We start from the raw sequence: 20,000 nt of genomic DNA, 5'->3' as shown, positions 1-20,000 counted from the left end.
ATTCTCCAATGAAAACAAGTGAAACATTTTAAACTACTGTGCATGTTTTGTCTGGAAATTCTTTATGAAAAGTAAAAACAAACAACAATTATACTACTTCTATGTGATAAGCATGTGAGATTTCCTTGCTATAGTTTGTGTGGAGAAGACTGCTGACTTGACAATGGTCCAGAAGACAATCATTGATACCCTTCACAAAGAGGTTAAGTCACAGAAGGCCATTACTGAAAGGGGTTGCTGTTCACAGAGTGCTGTATCAAAGCATATAAAATGCAAAATTGACTGAAAGGAAGAAATTGGGTAGGAATAGGTGCACATGCAACAGGGATGACTGCAAGCTTGAGAATACTGTCTAGCAAAGCCGATTCAAATACTTAGCTTTACAAGGAGTGGACTTAAGCTGGAATCCGTGCATCAAAAGTCACCACGCTCAGATGTCTTCAGGAAAAGGGCTACCAAGCCATTTCTGAAACCGAAACAACATCAGAATCATCTTACCTGGGCTAAGGAGAAAAAGTAATAGACTGTTGCTCAGTGATCTAAAATCCTCTTTTCACATTTTTGCATTTGATTTAGAAATCAAGGTCTTTATTCTGGATCCAAGATGCTTGAATCTCAGTGTGAAGTTTCTGAAATCACTGATGATTTGGGCTGCCAACCATCTACCAGGAAATTTTGTAGCACTTTATGCTTCCATCTGCTGACTTTTTGGAGATGCTGATTTCATTTTCCAGCAGAACTTAGTAACTGCCCACAGTGCAAAAACTACTTCCAAGTGGTTTGCTGACCATTATATTACTGTGCTTGATTGGCCAGCCAACATGCCTGACCTGAACGCCATATGGCATGTGTGGAATATTTTCAAGAAAAAGATGAGAAACAGTCAATCCCACAATACAGACGAGCTGAAGGCCTCTATTAAAGAAACCTGTGCTTCATTAGTGCTTCAGCAGCAGATAGATAGATGGATACATGTTTCCTTTAATTACTCACAAGCCTTTTTATTGTTCAGAGGTCATTCTTTAAAGTTGAAGAATTTTGTTTGATTCTCATGCTTGTTATATAAATATCAGCTTTAGTTTTTTTTTATTTTCATAATTATTTGAAATGTCAGTTCACACAAACAAGAATATTGTCAATTGCAATGTAGAGTGCATTTAGAGTTTTAGAGCTGTAAATTGAATGTGGATCATAGCACATTGTTTGTTCTTTGAAGAGAATACGATGAGAAATGGTTGAGATCAAATTGGAACTGTTGATTTTTAATTTCATATGTTGGTATATTGGTAAATTCAAGTACAATTTGATCCATTCTTGAGAAACTTTTGGTAAACTTTAGAGGAGATGTGAGATTACTCCTCTCTCAGTGGAAAAATCTCAAAAGCGGGTAACTCAACAGCAAAAGTACATTTTCTCTCCAATAATATCATAGGAGAAAAAAGAAAACAATCAAGATTGAGATTATAGTTTCCTCAGTGGTTTCCCTAGTAAAAAAGTAAAATATTTAAAATACATTTATTTCATACCAAGTATAGTTCAAATCTATTAATACATTTACTGACCGATAACTCAAGACTTTATATAAAAATTATGATTATACTTTATTTGGTGTACTAATTGTGCACAATGCACATTTCTTAAATAAAAAGCCTAAAATGTGTTTTAATGTCCCTTTTAATGAGGATTGTCTTGTGATTTAACATTTTTAGTTTTTCACTAACCACACATAACATTTTTTGTTCTTCTCAAAAACACAATCATGTACATACATGCTGCTCACATATTATTATAGCCCAGTTTGTGCTGATTACAGTGATATTAGACTTTAGCCATTTAGATATTTATGAGAAACTGAAAAAAAAAAAAAAATGTCAGGGCATGACAAAACTTCTCCAGGCCCCAAAAAATATCCTTAGACCTCAGAGGTTTAAATGCTAAATATTTAAAGTATATTTGTAACAGTTCCACTTTAGCACAATCAGATATACTTCAGTATCTTTAGTTGGACTTCAGCACTACTTCTGCAGAATTAAAGTGCATTAAGTACAAAAAAAAAAAAAAAAAAAGATTGTTCCAATTTAGTACCGAAAGTTCAATTGCATGGCATTTTAAGTACATAAATATGAAAATCTATTTGTAGTATACTTAGCATGAAATAAATGTATTTGAAATACATTTATTTTTCACTAGGTTTGCCTTTTCTGTAAAATGGGAAATTTTAGTTTATTAGTTGCTGTTGCTTTTATTATAGCTATCTTGGGACATTTTTTAAAATAGAGAACTATTTTTTATATTAAGGAAAATACCCAATACCCACGTGTGACTCTTGTAAATTAGTAAGCAATCCATTTAGTGTCAAAAATGAGTCATAGAGCTCCAGGGAACGTCAAGCTTGCTCGTGAGGGAGGGACGATTCATCAGTGAGTGCAAATTACGTTTTGTTCTCCCTGTAAATATTTTCAAAACAATCGCTTGAGATGAATGTCATAGTTCTGGGGGTCTCCCACTGATTGATCATCTGTTTCAACATGTGTCGTGAAATACAATTACTTGCTCCACAGATTTGGCAGTATTTTCTATATATAGTGTTACTCCTCTAGTGGTTTCTCATGGATTTTTTTTTCTCTCTCACTCTCATCTTCTTTACCTTGTTCTATTTCTATGCTGTCAGCAGACTTTAAAGAGAATTCAATCAAGGTATGTTCCACACTCCGTGGCCTCGCCAATTTAATTGTACCACATGAAATATGACTTGAGGCTGAAAGACAGGTCAATAGGCGGAAATGTTGCAACCGAACGCAAATCACTGCTGTGAGTATGAAACAGTGCAGACATCACAGGTTTCATAGATGAAGCTTCTTCAGCTTGACCTTTAAGTCCTCTTCAGTTTTTACTTTGTCCAAACTGCCTCCAGCATTTTATTCACAGACAAATATACATCATATCTCTGAAATCCCTTAACCTTGTGACTCAGTCCTGGCCTTTACAGCAGAAATAATTATGAAGCTCCTGTCATGCCATGGGAATTTGAAATGAGAAAGTATGGGCACTTCACCTTGGGCAACGAGCCACCTTGATCAATGGAAGTTTTGGTGTAATTAGCATCGCAAAATGGCTTTAAAATTGAATATTAGAAAGATGGACCTCTAAGTCAACAGGGCCTTGAAATGCTGGAACGCAGTTCTGTCACATGCTTGTCATTCACAGACAATGAATCAACATGTATTTTATCTCCTTGAATTTTGTTTTATGCATCTGTCTGTGTTCTATGGTGCTTTTTAAGGTCACGCAGAAACCAAAGTAACTATAAATCAAGAAATTCATGCAGCAGTTTTCTTAAATCACCTCACACAGCTAGGTGTTCTCATAAATAATCTAAGGCACCAGGTTACAGATACCCAATAGGACATGAACACACACACACACACTTAGAGACACACTTGTACATACAAACCTGTGGAGTATCAGGAATAGCATGGAGCTGCAGACATCCTGGAGCCAAGGGACCCAAAGCAGGCATCTAGAACTAGAATTGAACCACTCAGCTGACTTTACAAGACTGCAAGATTTACTACAGGATTTAATTTTTTTTACATTTCTGTTGCATATACAATGCATATACAAATAAATGTATTGATTTATTTATTAATACTTAAAATGACTAGCACTCTTAATAGTAAAACTTTTTGCAGCTTTAAATAAAATAAACCAGTTTTGGGCCAGTTTGGCCCTTGAAGTTCAGCTAAGTGACCCCCGCACACATTTGATTAGCTATGAGGGCATCTTCTATAAACTTCAAATAATCGTCTACTTTAATATTCTTCTGTTCTCTATAAAAACCGATAGATGAGCAGTTTTAGGCTACTGCAAATAGTAATATTTCAGGCATAGAGGGATGTGTTAAAGATGCACTTGTGTCTAAACCCAGTTTTCGTAATGTGGAGTGGTAGAGATTAGCTATCTGTCTATCTATCTATCTATTTTAAATTAAAGTCACATTGTACATTTTGTATTTGTAACAATATAATTTTGAATACACTGTAAATATTCATTATACCACCCACCACTCTCATCCAGCAATATAATAGCAACGCGCATGCATTCAGCAGAGGTTTAAATCAAAAATGCACATTGCACAAAAAAAGCTCATTGGTTAATAGACCCTTTTATGAGAGAGCAGTGTGACTCTCGACCTAAAGAGGGCAGTTTTACCTGATCCACACATAAGCACTCACATCCAGGGTGTTCGTCTGAGAACATGAAAAAGAGGGCTGATGTTACTCTACTCGAGGGTCTGCTTTTTGCAGCATGTTGGTTAAGCCCCATGCTGAAGCCATTTTTATGGCAAAAGATTGGCTGTGTGAAATTAAACTTCCAGCTAGGAGTCGAACAATCAAAAACAGACGATAGCTTGGCTTAAACACACTTTTTCCTCCTAAATGGCTTAATTTTTCATGACACAGATGATGATTTTTACACATGGGAGGCAGATATTGTAATCCGTAGCCAGTGGGCTGCGGGGATGTTATACTTTGCCTATAAATCATGAGTGAGGTTTTGCGCCTCTAGAGAGTGATTTAAAAATGATGGTATCATGGCACAGAAAGCTTGAATATTTTTCCTCGTGCACACATGTCTCTGAAGTTTGCGGTGATCTGTCAGACCTCATCTAGATCACTGTTCCTCAAGATATGGAATGATGGTGTCAACGTATGCAGAAGATATTATATGTACTGTTGGCCTTTCTAATGTATTTCGGCCGTCAGCAGGTGTCTGCAGATTGGTTTGCAGCTGCTTGGTTTTCTCTGTGTCTCTTACACTGCCTCCAAGTCCTCTTGGAAATTTGCAACTTGAGAATTTTGGAAATTGTAATGTGAAGGATATCTTGGAAGAGAATGAATGTGTCTGGCAGGTTGATAATTAATTTAAACAAATATATATAGTTAGAGTTTAAAGTACATATAGTTTAGTTGTGCATATTGTACCCGTCACATTATTATAACTGTGCAGTGATTAGTATGCCAGAGATGTAACATAATTTATAATATGTTGTACCTCAGCCATATTATTAAATACCTTGAGATTAATTTGAAGTCTCCTTCTGAATGCAGACAAGGGTATCTGACTACAGAAAAGGCTGTCAGAGGAGAGCCAAGTAATGTTTCCAAACTCCTTATAGCGATTACTCAAAGTCAATAGACTTGTTAACAATGTCATCACTTCTGTTTATCCGCTGACATTGTGTGAACCAGAAGTTTGACGTGTTTGTAGAACACACTCATTAGTATCAGTGACAATTAATTTTGTGTGTGTGTGTTAACATATGCGGACTTATTGTGGAGGTGGGTGTGAAGAATCTGTTGCTGTTTCCATTGAAATGTTTACTGTGGTGGTACACAGAGGCTTTAGGGTAAATTTGCAGTATGGTGATGCATCAGAACATTAAACCTCTGATAATATTTTACAACCTTTTCTCTATTGATCTTTCATGATCGATAAAACCAGCTTTTGAGAACTAGATGCTCTTCAAAGTAGACTTTTATAAGTGCAAACTTTGAGCTTGTTACATTGTTAAGGTTTTTTGAATTATTTATTCAAGGTAAGACCATTTTGATTGGGGAAGCTTGGCTTCATCCCTGGAAAGAATCTCAAATCCTCCACTGGATGGTTTTCTGATGCAAACCCGAATGGAAGGCTTCTGGGGCATGATGTTAGGCTCCACTGCCTGTTCTGCTCACCTCTCCATGCCATATGTAGTCCTCTTTGGAGCCTGTGAAGAACGAACAGCTTCGTTGGGCCTCAGTAAACAGTGGATGGTCCCACATAGGACGTCTGCCATAGATTGAGTCTCTGATCTTGGAGCTAAGATCATGGACTACAGGGAGCTAGCCATATTGTGATGCTGGGTAGGCCAGCTGGTGGGTTTACATCCCTGACACCAGTGACTATTGTCTCCTGTGCTCGTCTGAAGCTAATTTCCTACTAGTTAGCATAGCTTAATAATCATTACAAAATAGTCATCAAAAAATGAGCAATTTAATATTTGATTAGCTGTGAAGTAACTTAAAATGCGGTAATTGCGTCTTTATGAAGTTTGATGGCTCTAGTGCACATGATGATTTTCTCAGAAGACATTGTGATGCTCATCTTTGCTTTAAACCTTATTTGTGAGTCTTATAAATTTCACAATGATTCAAGGAGGACTCTAGAAGTGTCTCTAACTTTATACCCACAAGCCTGATATACACAATAAACAAGTGCCTTTCATATCGAAGATTACTTCTAAACATAAGAAGCATAAAAAATAAAGTGAATCCAAGAAAGCAGACACTTCTCTTTGAAATGCATGAGGGCCAGTTATTATCTACGCTGCAGTTCTTCTAGGAGGGCTCAGCCCGGACTGGATGTATATTTTTATTTCCTTTTTAAAAGTGTCTTATTTTTTTCTCCCTGTGTGCAAGCTAATGTTAATTTGTAGCTTTTTTAGCCATAGTTTTTGTCTGTTTGTCACATTCACGTCTATTCTGGTCTCATCTTCGTTAGCATTGACATTATTTTATTAATAAACATTTTTGTATAACTAACTAACCTTAGCTTACTTCATTCACTGTTTTCAGCAAATGTGAAGTGGGACAAAAAAAAGTGTATTAATTCTTTTAAAAAAAGAATGTTTGCAAAGCTACAGTTCCAGCAGCCACTTATCCAGTCTCAGTGTCACACGATTCTTTACAAATCCTTCTTATATGCTGATTTTGGTGCTCAAGAAACATTTCTTCATGTATCATCAAAGTTGAAAACCAGCTGTCCTGGGTAATATGTTTGTGGACACGGTGATACATTTCTTCAGGATTTTTCGATGAACAGAAAATTGAAAAGAACAACATTTTATTTTTGGAATATAAATCTTTTGTAACCTTATAAAAGCCTCTGAATCAATTTAATGTGCCTTTGCTGAATAAAAGTATTGATTTCTTTCCAAATGTTTTACTAAAAGCAAACTTTTGCACGATAGTGTATGGATGGTAAAAGCATTTCATGGGTTTTCTTGGTTTGCATCTAAATTATAAGGAGTCTTCTGAGTAGTATTCATGAGACAAATAAATCTTCCCTCTTTAAGGACAGAATGGAAAATCTTGATATAGCATCTGCCGTCTTGTGTTTAATCCATATTTCCCTTTTACCTAGAAACATGAATCCTTATCCACACTAATTCTGGGTAAGCTTAATGAATGAACGCTTAAATACGCCATATAACAGAGCTTCGAATATAAGAGTGGTAAGCCACAAGTCTTCCCTGCAGTGTTGCATCCACAGCTGTAGAGGCAGTGATGTTTTGTTATAACAGTTTTGACCTCGAGGAGCTGTATAAGCAGCTCTGGTTCCATCAGACCAGCTGCTCCCATTGAACCGCATGTTACAATTTCCCCCACAAACATCAAAGACGAGGCAGGAGCCAATGAGCTACATGCCTTCCTCCAAAGTTTCTAGATTTCACCTTGAGCAGAAGTGAGCAGTCACTATAGACGGCTTCTTTCCCGATCAGCTCCATTTACAAAAGTTTCCAGTCCCTGTACGGATGTTTGTGTTTGTGTTTCTATCTCCATACCTCCTGATGTGTTTTCTATTGCTGTTTCCATGAAACACAGAGGAGGATTAAGTGTGTGTCAAATTGCCTGACAGGCGCCACAGGAACACTGCCCCTTATAGGCTTTTGCGATAGCGGAAGGGATCATTGGTATAATCGCATAGCTGCTGAGCTGGAAATAGGTTGTAGTTGTGACCACAGCATCCGCAGGTTCTTCGGAAAGGTGAAGTTGACCGGCTGGCCGGCGTCACCCTCTCCAGGGATGCACACATGGTGGGGAGCGTTGGCCATGAACCACAACGCTTTTATCCACCTCTCCCCCCTCTCAGATTCCCGAAATATAAGTGACCAGCTCTCTTTCTCCTCTAATCTTGGGGGGTAACGGATAACTGACTGTACCTATCTATAGAAGGGGGAAGTGTAATTCTGGCTGTGGTCCTCTAGTTTGTGTTTTACGCTGGAGACGACACGGAAATCTGCACACAGCAACCTTGTGTCCATTCCAGCTGTTATTTGATGGATGAATTATGGCTGTACCATAAATGCCTCAAGCTTGAGTGACTTATTCCATGCTGAGCAGAATTTAGGCGGCAGGTACAGGAACAGGAACCTGTTGTAATTGGATGAGTGAAGGTCATCTTAACCATTTTGGAAGGTCTAACTTTTTGACAGTTTGACAGTTCCATTGCATATTCTTCACAAATCTGACTCGTCCCATAGTAATGTGTGCTGGGAAAGAATATGTGCTGTTTCCGTCAGATTTCATCATTCATAAATGGATGTCTGAGATGGACTGCTTTTTAACAGCGAAGCAATAGATTGAATGTTCTTGGTGATTATTTTCTTGGCTATTGCTTTGTTCCAAGAACTAGAAGCTCCCCAAAACGGTCAGGGGAAATAAAGTTTCAGTTAGCTTGTCACTCGGGCAGTGCCCTCAGAGTTGCACAGTTGTACTTTATCTACATTAAAATTTTTGCATCTAGCAGATGCTTTTATCCAAAGCTTCTTGCAATAGAAAAGCATAAACAATTTGTCACACAGTCAATACATTTTGCGGTATATGATTCCTCATTTACAGCTAGATTAGGAAGCAAGCTCGAGCTAGTATCCCATTGGTTTAGGATTGTGGAGTTAAGTGTTGGCAGAAAATGTATTTCTTTAGCTGCTGCTTGAAAGTTGTGATGATTTCTGTAGCTCAGGTGGAGGTCGGTAGCCGATTCCTCCAGTGAGGTGTAGAGAGAGAAAGGGACCGGAAAACAACTTTGTGCTTACACCCCAATACAAGCTAATATACAAACATTAGGGGTAGATAATCTACAGAGATGTACCTCAGAGGGTATTTCCCCGATCACAAGCGGTTTAACTCATAAAGGTACAGTTTTATGCACTTTATTTTTGACAGTGTACGGAAGCACCATTGTAAATTATATATAATTGTATGTCCACTATTGATGCAAAGTCTCTTCCAGAATTACAAAAGTTTGGCATTTTAATTTTAACAAATTAATTTCTGAAGGGTATTAAATAACTTGATGCATCAACATATAATCTTTGCTGTTAATTAGTGTTCACCATCTTTTTGATTACACAACATTAACTAACTGCTTGATTTTTACTGTACATTTCCTAATATGGACATCAACTTGAGTCACTACTGATAAGCCAATACTAAATGTAATGTAAAAACTTTACATTTCCTGTAAAGGTGCTTTGCAATGATTTGCATCATGAAAAGCGCTATACAGATAAACTTGAAATTAATGTATCTAATCTACAAACCCGATTTCAATAAAGTTGGGACACTGTACAAATTGTGAGTTAAAAAGGAATTTTTTTACAAGGAATAATTTACAAATCTCATAAACTTATATTTTATTCACAATAGAATATAGATAACATATCAAATGTTCAAAGTGAGACATTTTGAAATGTCAAGCCAAATATTGGCTCATTTTGGATTTCATGAGAGCTACACATTCCAAAAAAAGCTGAGACCGTTGTAGTAATAAGAGGCCAGAAAAGTTAAATGTACATATAAGGAACAGTTGGAGGTCTAATAATAATTGCAACTTATTAAGTCAATTGGCATCCTGATTGGGTATAAAAAGAGCTTCTCATAGTGGCTTTGTCTCTCAGAAGTCAAGATGGGCAGAGGATCACCAATTCCCCAAATGCTGCTGTGAAAAATAGTGGAGCAATATCAGAAAGGAGTTTCTCAGAGAAAAAATGTAAAGAGTTTGAAGTTATCATCATCTACAGTGCATAATATCATCCAAAAATCTCTGTGCTTAAGGGTCTAGGCTGAAAAACCATACTGGATGTCTGTGATCTTCGGGCCCTTATACAGCACTGAATCACAAACAGGAATGCCACTGTAATGGAAATCACAACATGGCCTCGGGAATACTTCCGGAAAACATTGCCGGTGAACACAATGCACCGTGCCATTCGCCGTTGCTGGCTAAAACTCTATAGGTCAAAAAAGGACTGTGGCAAAGTGGAAAACTGTTCTGTGGTCAGACGAATCAAAATTTGATGTTCTTTTTGGGAAACTGGGATGCCATGTCATCTGGACTAAAGAGGCCAAGGACAACCCAAGTTGTCATCAGCGCTCAGTTCTGAAGCCTGCATCTCTGATGGTATGGGGTTGCATGAGTGCGTGTTGCATGGGCAGCTTACACATCTGGAAAGGCACCATCAATGCTGAAAGTTATATCCAAGTTCTAGAACAAAATATGCTCCCACCCAGATGTTGTCTCTTTCAGGGAAGACCTTGCATTTTCCAACATGACAATGCCAGACCACATACTGCATCGATTACAACATCATGGCTGTGTAGAAGGATCCGGGCACTGATATGGCCAGCCTGCAGTCCAGATCTTTCACCCATAGAAAACATTTGGTGCATCATAAAGAGGAAGATGCGACAAAGAAAACCTAAGAAAGAAGAGTAACTAGTAACTAGTAACTAGAGTAACTAGAAGCCTGTATTAGACAAGAATGGGACAACATTCCTATTCCTAAATTTGAGCAATTTGTCTCCTCAGACATTTGCAGTCTGTTATAAAAAGAAGAGGGGATGCCACACAGTGGTAAACATGGCCTTGTCCCAACTTTTTTGAGATGTGTTGATCCCATTAAATTTAAAATCAACTCATTCTTCCCTTAAAATGATACGTTTTCTCAGTTTAAACATTTGATATGTCATCTATGTTGTATTTTGAATATAATATTGAAATTTGAAACTTCCACATCTTTGCATTCTGTTTTTATTCACAATTTGTACAGTGTCCCAACTTTTTTGGAATCAGGTTTGTATTATTTTATGCAATATTTGTGTGTGTAGTGCAATTTTGTTCATTTAAATGTTACATGTTAGCTTAGCGACATTGCTCATACTCCATTGAAATCAAGTGAATTGTGGAATTTTTTTGCATACAGGGTTGTTGTCTATGTAGAGCTTTGCATTTTGCTCACTTATGAGGTTCTCCCAACCACTAATCTGTATAAAATAACAGAATTTTAGCTCAAATCAATAATTCTTATATATATGTCCATACAGTATTTATGTGGTAAGCAGGCATGTAATTAGCAGGAAAATGTACAGTTAGCTGGTCATTATCTCGAAATAAACCCCTTCTGGAAGATACAGACTGGGTTCATTTTTTGATGATGTCCAGTTTGCTGAACATTTTACCAGCTATGCTGTTTTAATTGGCCATTTATGTACAAGGTTTGTAGGTTGTGTTCAACATTCAGTACGTCTCCGTGTCGTAGGGTGCATAACACTTTTATCGAAATGTAATTTTTCAGCATACGCTCTGTGAACATCAATTAAACTCAGTGAATGAATAGCCAACATCTTAGACTGAGTGGGTTTTTTTCCTCATGTGCAATTATTCATAATAGTGAATGATTTGTGCATCGACACTATTATTATGCATTGACTCCCTGATCCGTTGACGTAAAGGTATGAGAAGTCTCTCTTGACCAAAAAGTGGAAAGCCATGCTTTGCTCATTAATCTACACATGCTTCAGGCATTTTCAACTTGTTTATTAGAGAATTCATATACAGTGGTTGAACAAAGTCAACTTTAGTTATGTTTCGCAGGCCAAGCGTTTCCTCTGAGGCTGTAAATGCTAATGTCGGGTTGAAGTTTGTTTGCTCTACTTTGTTTAGGTTGTTCTGTCCTCTCGCTCTCTTACATGCTTATCTGCTGTTACGCTGATGGATGGGGCCGCGGGTTTGCCATTTAAACTGGAGACTGAGGTGCCGGGTCCATGTTTCCCTTGTTCTTTCATTCACATTCTCTCGCTCTCTCACCCTGCCTACCTGTGTGGTCCACTGCTTTGTCAGTTCGGAGCTGACAGGAGGCCCAGTCTTGTCGTTTGTCTCCCAGTGCCATTCGTGTTTGCTCAGAGGTCCGAGGTCATGGAGTCATGCTGCCTGCTGAAGAGTTTGGAGTAAACTCGATTTCAAACTGACAATCTGAAGTATGCTTTAAAATTATCTGACAATGTGAAAATATACTTTTATTATAGTGTCACAGCAGGACCCAGCAAGACATCTTCATAACTGCCTCTAGAGCATGTAGGGTTTGCCTGTTTGATTTTAGCTGTGATTTTGCTAAACATTGACAGCATTGGTGGCAGAACTTGGCCTGGTAATTTAAAATGATTAATAATAAAAAATACTAATGTAAACCATTAAATGGTGCTGGCATTTCAATTTTCCTCCAAAAAGTTCCACTTATTAAGCATAATCAAACCAGCATCGTATGCTTTACAAAGAACATCATCTTGTTTTCTTTGACTTATTGATTGATCGATGCCATGTATTTGAATGCATAGAATTGATCACACGATAAACTCCTAATTTTCCCTCTCTATAAACACTTTACAGATTGTCCACCTTATTTGCTTGAATCTGTAGATAATGAGCGAGAACCTTGTTATCGACTCATCTGCATCCAGACATCACAAAAGGCCAGGCTTACCAGCAAATATCACATGAAATCAACATCTGACTCGAGTAAAGAGATTGTTCGCTTGTGTTTGAGATGAGACATTTAATGTGAATTTCTAAATATAACCTTTGTTGAGACGCTGTTCTTCCAATTGCCAGACTTTACGGAGACTATCTGTTATTAGGCGCAAAGTGTGTGACAGTCATTTGTTTGTTCAGAGAGTTGTGTGTGGTCTAGATTGCGGCTCTCTTTTGTTGTCACACCTGCATACGTACACAACACACTAACAAATGTTTCTGAACAGTGCATTTTCAAGGCCTTATTAAGGTGATTATTGCACCATTCTACATGTTGATGTTATTAAAACAGAAAAAATTGCTTTTGATATTTCTGAGATCTTGCCCTTTGCTTTGAAATAGGCTTTCTGAATAGATTTATGTATAGTTCAAGAAAAAGGCCTTGACCTTGAATGAATGTATGCCTCTGACTGTTATTTGATTGTCTTCCTTTAATGTAACTTGTTTTTGAATATTTCTCTCAGCTGCTGAGGTCAGTCGCCCTTTTGAGAAGTTATAATTCTAATGGAATCTGCTGGAGGTATGTGAAGTGGATAATAAAGCCATATCAAATTGGTCTTAGTCATATGGAAATCTGTTTTGACAGGCACTGGATTCATTCCAGTTCGATTTCTGTAATGCGTTTTGATTTTAAAAGTTCAGCAGGTGATTCCTAGTGGTTTTGCATGTGCTTGGCCGAGAAATGTGTTTCACCAAAACTCAACAGGCGCAGTCTTTAATAGCTCTATTCTCAACTATTTAGAGTTCCATTCAGTAATGAAGCTTTTACAGATGACCTAAACACAATTCCATCCTCTTTGCAGCACAATTAGATTGCCTAATTTCTCAGATAATGTCTTGGGAAAGCTAGCACAGATATCAACTGCAGTGCAATTAAAGAGATTCAACTTATGAAAGCAACAAATTTAGATTTAAGCGGGTGGAGATAAGGTTCTGCGTGTGCATCGATCTTTTTTATGTCTGTGTAATCACTCTACCATGTAGCTTTACAATAATCCACTTAAGCAGACTTTGAACTTGTTTTTTTCTTAATGATTCTCAGTTGGTCTTCTTCCCCCACTGTTTTGTCCGACTGTTTGGCCTTTTGTGGAGTGAACTGTCAAAAAAGGGAACTACTGAGGCAGAGATCACTGTGTTTTGTAGGCATGTAGGCTCCATTGATTCACATTGGCATGGGGTTTGCATTATTCTATCATAGCAGGATGGCCTAAATTCACTTTTTCTTCTCCCTAATTCTCTTTACTTGACGTTTGATCTCGGAGTTCCTTCTTGAATGTGTTAATTGAAGCTGTCAGAGTAACACACACACACACAATTAAATTACTAATTAGAACTCTATCAATATTCATTAATGTTAGAATATCTTTCAGATATTTATTGTGTGAAGAAAAACAAAAGGCTTTTGGATTATGGCATGGAATGAGAAACATATATTTCAATTAAAGTATAATCAGTGTGTCACACAGGGTCTTCTGGTAGCATCGTTCCACAGTTGTTTACTGAACTTTGTGGTAATAAATCAGAAAGTTTTGAAAGCATGAATGTTTTAATTGGGCATTTTTAATTTTATTTGAATTATGCTTCACTGAAAAGGTGCATATATTATCTAACATATAGTAGATTTCACTATGAATTCTAAGAATCTCATTCACAAGTTTTACTATATATATTTACAGTATTTTATGTGGATTGTCAAATTTTTGTTTTAAATCGCGTTATCTTACTTTTTTTTTCCTATTGTTCCTGAGGTCAGTTACTCCTCTGAAAACTTCCCTAAATTCAAATTTAAGCAAATAATAAACTATCTTTTAAGTCGGTGTCATATGGGAAACATTTTTCACAGGTTTTTCATGGTTAATAAAAATTATTGGGGACCATTACATTTTTTCTTTACATTTAAATTTGTACATTTTAACTAAAGTACAATAATATGTATATATACTGTGTAATATATAGATATTATACAAATTTCCCCTATTACAGTAGTGTTACTTGTCCATACAAATACATGTCTGAAGCTTTAGGCCACATGCTCTCTTGTGGGTATCGAATTCAGTGAGTGGTCTTGAGCGTGTGCTCTCTGATCAGGACAGAATCAGGAGTAGATAGCCCAAGGGTTGGCCAAATGAATGCCCGTCAGCCACGTGCCAGCATTGACGCAAGCGGTATTGAATCAGTCATTAGCAGACTGAAAACTTCAACCTGAAAGGCTCTGCATTTCGTAGATTTCCACATGGGGTTTCCAGCTCTGTATAAAGCCTGATTCTTCAATCAAGACCTTCCACAGAGCTGTCAGTAGCATTGATATTAGGGGCTGCTTAAAGCTGTGAATCGTGCTACTAAATGCAGGGTGCACTGTGGATATCTGCAGAAAAAAAGCCAAGTAAATTAGAGGCAGTATTGTGATGAAACAACGATCGATGACAGCTGACTGATTCGCTGATCTAAGTAGCCAAATTAACCATTTCACACTTGCAGTTTGAAATGCTTCATTAGTGCCTACTGACCATTTAGTCCAGGGTCTCTGAGACGTGACAGCAAAGTGAACTAGATGTATTTTCTGAGGAAAATCTGAAGGGTGCTTACTGGGTAAAAAAAAGTAACTTGCACCATTGTGGCTGACCCTCAAGTCTCTATGATATTGTTCTCCCTAGATACGTGTTGTAAGACTAAGGGTTTTTTACATCGAAAATATGGTTGTGCAATATTCACATTTTAAGAATTGGCTCCCTTTCCATTTGTAAATTGGATTTTGAATTGCATTTGTTACATACCTGACCTTCAAGAGGTTGAATTGGAATTTGTATTGGAATGACAAGAGGTTCTGGAAAATTATGGATTGTTGCATTTTGCTACAAAAATTCCAATTAAACTTTTCATAAAATCAACCTAAAAAATTGTTAACCCAAGTATGAGCAATAGCCTAGTAGCTCAGTATGCCCCTTTATTTCATTTCATTTCATTATAACCCAAGTATGAGCAATATAGTATTAACTCAACATGCACCATTTTATTTTATTTTATTTTAACCCAAGTATGAGCAATAGTAATAGCTCATCATGCACCATTTTTATTTATTTATTTTTTTTATCAAACTATATTAAGCAAAGATGATTTAGTGTTATTTTTTATTTAGAGGAAATATATTTACCTAAAAACTAGTTTGAACAGTTGTTCCCACAGAGATATGTAATAATCTGACATGTGTTATGTTCCAGTCCTATGTCCTAACTCACTCCATCACCTTTTCAATGTTAGGCATAAAAGACATAAAAAGCATTATTTTTCAAACCACCAATTCATTCAGAAGAGGCTAATAAGTAATTTTGTTCAAGTGAATATGGACAGAAAGAACATAGACTGGTCTGATGGTGCAATCACAATGTGATATAAACAAATCTGGAATTTTGCTAAAATTAAAATTTGCTCATGTAAATCACATTATGAGCAGATGGCCACTCGCAGCCAGTACATTGCTTTAGTTTCTCTAAAAAGAACCATATACTGCTATTTCAAACGTTAAATCACCTAATTGACCATTTACTTATGCACTCTTTTGAAGGACATTGAAACAGTTCACATTTACATTCTTTGTTATGTATAAAATAAGTTTCCTGTAAGTGCACGGCATGCATCAGGTACTTAAGATGTAACCCTTACATTATGCAGAAAAGCCTGAAGTATGTCCAAGCTTATATCCAATGTCCATGCTTGAAATGGTGCTATAATTCCTGAGACTGATGCACTGGCAATTTACCCATGCTCCTTACAACCCAACCTCCTCATATGCTCACAAGTTTCACATAACTGCGTCATTTCTCTACATGTCACAGTTTTATTTGATCAGATCATGAATGCAACTTACGGGTGACTGAGAAATGGTTAAATTCTGAGTTTTATTTTTGCACATTGTAACTCAAAGCTTCTTTTTTATTGACATGCTCACTCGTCAAATGTGCAGCCACGTGCTTGGTCTCATATTCATCTCCTGTCACCAACCAACCCCCTTCCCCCCTGCCCCCCAACCTTTCAACATCAGCTCATGATTTTTTTTTATTCATCCTTGCCCTCCCAGACTCACCCTCCCAGTTGACAGCACCTAACTTGTATAGGCATAAAGCACTATGATGATAAGCACATTAAAGCTGCTGTATCAGCTGGGGGAGGGGCCTAGCACCAGCAGCTGCTGTCTTATTGGTGGTCTGAGTGGAAGGGGAGGGGCTGAGTGGAGTACAGGCAGAGAGAGAGAGGTGAGAGCTCAGCGTTAGGTTGGGAGGGAATGCCCACTAGATGCGGCTGCTGATAATAGCGCGGATCAGCACCAGAGCAGTGACTGAGAGCGCAGACAGAAAGAGGAGGAGAGGAGCAAGGAACAGCATGCTCTGCCAGAAGCTGGTTAAATCACAGCAGCGTGATTGATTCAGGCAAACGAGGATAAAAAAAATAGAGAGAGCTCTAGAGAGTCTCCCAGAGCACAGAATCCTGAGAGGAAAACGGGGGTGGAAGTTAGAAGGCTGTGGGAACTCATCAACTCCCTCGTGGAAAGGCAGAGCTGAGGTCAGCAGGCAGGAGTGTCGGATCGAGCAGCAGCTGAACAAAGCCGGACATTGCTTGGGCTGGGGGTGAACGCTCTTTTAGAGGGGTAACGAGAAGTGTAGAGGTGAAGTAATACTGCTGAAACTTCAGTTACACTCAGCGTGCACCTGCTTGTGGGAGTTGCACTCCTGGATATTACAGCAAGGCTACGGGGCTGCCACATCCACTAGAGTGATTTTGCAAAGCTGCTGTCTGATTGGCTTAATCCTGATCTTTTGTGTGAAAGAGAAAGATTAGCACTTTTTTGGAGCACTAGAGCGCAAGTTCAAGGTTCTGTTCAAGGGCTATTCTGAGAGACATGATAGAGAATGAAATAAAGAACGAGGCTTCCATTCCAGAGCATGGAGAAGTCAAGTAGTGAGGAATCTGCCATTCACCGTAGTCCCTCTGTGGATAGCCACGACTCAGACTTTGCCCAAGCCTCCACCTCTGGACGGCCATTCGGAGGACGAGGCTTTACCGCCGGTGCCTTTTACGGGTCCACTGGCCCGCGTGCACAAACCACTGCTCAAAGTGGGGCGTCCGGCGACGACAAAGGCAACAATAAGTACAAGTCTCCAAAAGGCAGCAAATACGTGGTCTTTTATCTGGATCTATCCTTTGTGTTCCTTCTAGAGTTCAAGAAGTGCAACATGGCTAGAGGCTGCCTGTGCTGTCTGAAATACATGATGTTCATCTTCAACCTCATCTTCTGGGTAAGTCACATTTTGAATTTCTTAGACTTCTGCTTTGTTCTTCCTCCACAGGTAGTGAGGTACTGACAGTTTGGTCAGAATTTGGTTACAAGCTCACTAATTGTAACAAGTGCACATTGAGATGTCATGGTGCATGCTCTTCAGAGGATGTAATGGGACTTTCCTGTCATGTGTTTTTCTGATGTTACGTCAGGCTAGCTATGCTCTCGTTTACATTTTCGCTACTATTTCTGGCTGCCTTTGAGTCTCTTGGGGCTCCCTGGGACAGACTGCAACGCTCCCACTTTTACGAGAGGCTGTGATGTTTGCATAAAGATCGATATGCTCCTAACAACTTGTTGGAAACTGAAGTGAGAAACTTAAATGTTAAGTTAAATGCATTTAGTTGTTTTATTTCATCAACAAACATGGTCTCCGTTAAATTGTTCCCTTGCATTTTATAAAAGAAAAAGTGTTTTATGGGTTGCTGTTGATAAATGATGGATAGTTTCTGAAGCATATCTCAGAAATATGGATGTAGTGGATTCAAATCAGATGGGAGAGAGTGTATGTAGGACATTGGGCTGAGCCTTTTGTGCAGAGGCACTCATGCATAAACGTTAATCCCATAAACTAGCAATGTTCACCTCACACTCGTACTCTCAGTAATATCTGGGCCACGTCTGAGTCACTATTTGAGGTGAGGAGTCTGCCAGAGCATAAAATACTTCCCCCATCCATCCACCTCTCTGTGATGAGATGTTTGAATATGAATCCCAGAGCTTCAGTAAATCCCAGCTAAGTTGGGAATTGTAGTTCAGGATGGGTGGCCTGTCATTTTACCAGAGTCAGAGACTTGTTTTAATCTTGGAAAAGACTTGAGTCTAAAAGGTTTGTGTGCAAGGAAGAAAAACCTGGTGGTGTCACAGAGCAGGTTCTAGAGTCGTTCCCAGCAGGTCATTTTGCTTGTGTAATCCTACTGTTTTTCACTAGAGATAAACCCAGAGTGACAACCCCACAGAGGTCCCACAGCTTAGTGGGGCATAAACCCATTCCATAGCTATGAGAACAGACGGTAGATTACGGTCAAAGGTTGTGAGCTTTGATACAACATACTGTCAGTGAGATTCTGAATTACTGTCTTAGAAACAAGGTCTAATAACGAGGGTTAGTTGGGAGAAAGTATCTTTGCATTAGTAGTAGCAGCAAGAACTACTTGGCCGCTGGCAGTGCAGCTCCTGCTGAGAGGTAATTTAGATGTTCTGGTTGTAATATTCTTTTAATGATTCTTCACACGACCTGAGTTGAGTCCCATGAGGTCATTCCAACATGGGCGGCAAGTCCCAGAGCTATTCATGTGCAGTTACCAGCGTGTGTGTGATTTAGGGTTACGACATGCCTCAGAGAGTGATGGCGATTGAAGCTTGGTGTTCTCCATAGGAGAGTGTGCCTCTGTATCATGAAACCCCTGGGACCGCACTTCTCTTGCTTTGGCTCTCCAGGAATCGCAAGGTTACCATGCTGTGGAACTTTGAAGCTTGGCACTCCATCCGCTTTAGAGAGCCAGGTGCTGCCGCCTGCTGCTTCTTCACAGAGCTTATGGTTGTAACTCGAGGCACTAGGTAAATAGAAGCAGGAACCTCAGGCATGCCATCGGGCTCCTGTACAGGACAACTTCAGCAGTTGCTCGTGACCATCTGGCTCACCTTTCTTAGTTGGATTAGCTTGGTTTGAGCTGGACAGCATCAGCACAGATTAGAGCATTTAGTGGTGAGCTTTGTCACACTGTGTTCCTGACTCTGTAATGGTCAGGACTCACCATGTCTAAATGACTTGCTACCTTTTTTTTTTTATGGGGAATGCGTGTAATCTGCCCCAGTGGGACCAAGCAGAATTGCACAAATTATGACAATTTACAGGTTCCTATTTGTCTTCCAAATCCCTGTTTTATGTAGTCATTAAAATATGATGATCCCCTTTGTTTTCACCAGCCCTCTCAGACAGCCCTGCTGCTGTGACATGCATTAATAATTAAAATAAATAGCATGTTTTCAAAATAATACTACTGTATTGTTATTGTGAAGCTGAAACTTTGTTTTA

General features: G+C 38.5%; 1 protein-coding gene across 4 annotated transcripts in view; it reads left to right on the top strand.

Moving 5' to 3' along the window:
* The window catches only part of LOC127977529 (tetraspanin-9-like), a 175,839-nt gene that overhangs the window by 81,879 nt on the left and 73,960 nt on the right, over positions 1-20,000 (top strand). For 3 of the 4 annotated variants that reach the window (XM_052582435.1, XM_052582434.1, XM_052582436.1), the window contains exon 3: positions 17,842-17,921. In XM_052582435.1, the coding sequence (XP_052438395.1) occupies positions 17,859-17,921 (63 nt within the window). In that variant the 5' untranslated portion in view covers positions 17,842-17,858. Of the gene's footprint in view, positions 1-16,903; positions 17,922-20,000 lie in introns of those variants that run through there. The other variant, XM_052582432.1, reaches the window with a different exon arrangement.

Source organism: Carassius gibelio, chromosome B18, assembly GCF_023724105.1.
Source record: "Carassius gibelio isolate Cgi1373 ecotype wild population from Czech Republic chromosome B18, carGib1.2-hapl.c, whole genome shotgun sequence".
In the NCBI taxonomy this organism is placed as follows: domain Eukaryota; kingdom Metazoa; phylum Chordata; class Actinopteri; order Cypriniformes; family Cyprinidae; genus Carassius; species Carassius gibelio.
The sequence above is the reverse complement of the archived record's forward strand: the minus strand, read 5'-3'. Positions and strand labels throughout refer to the sequence as shown.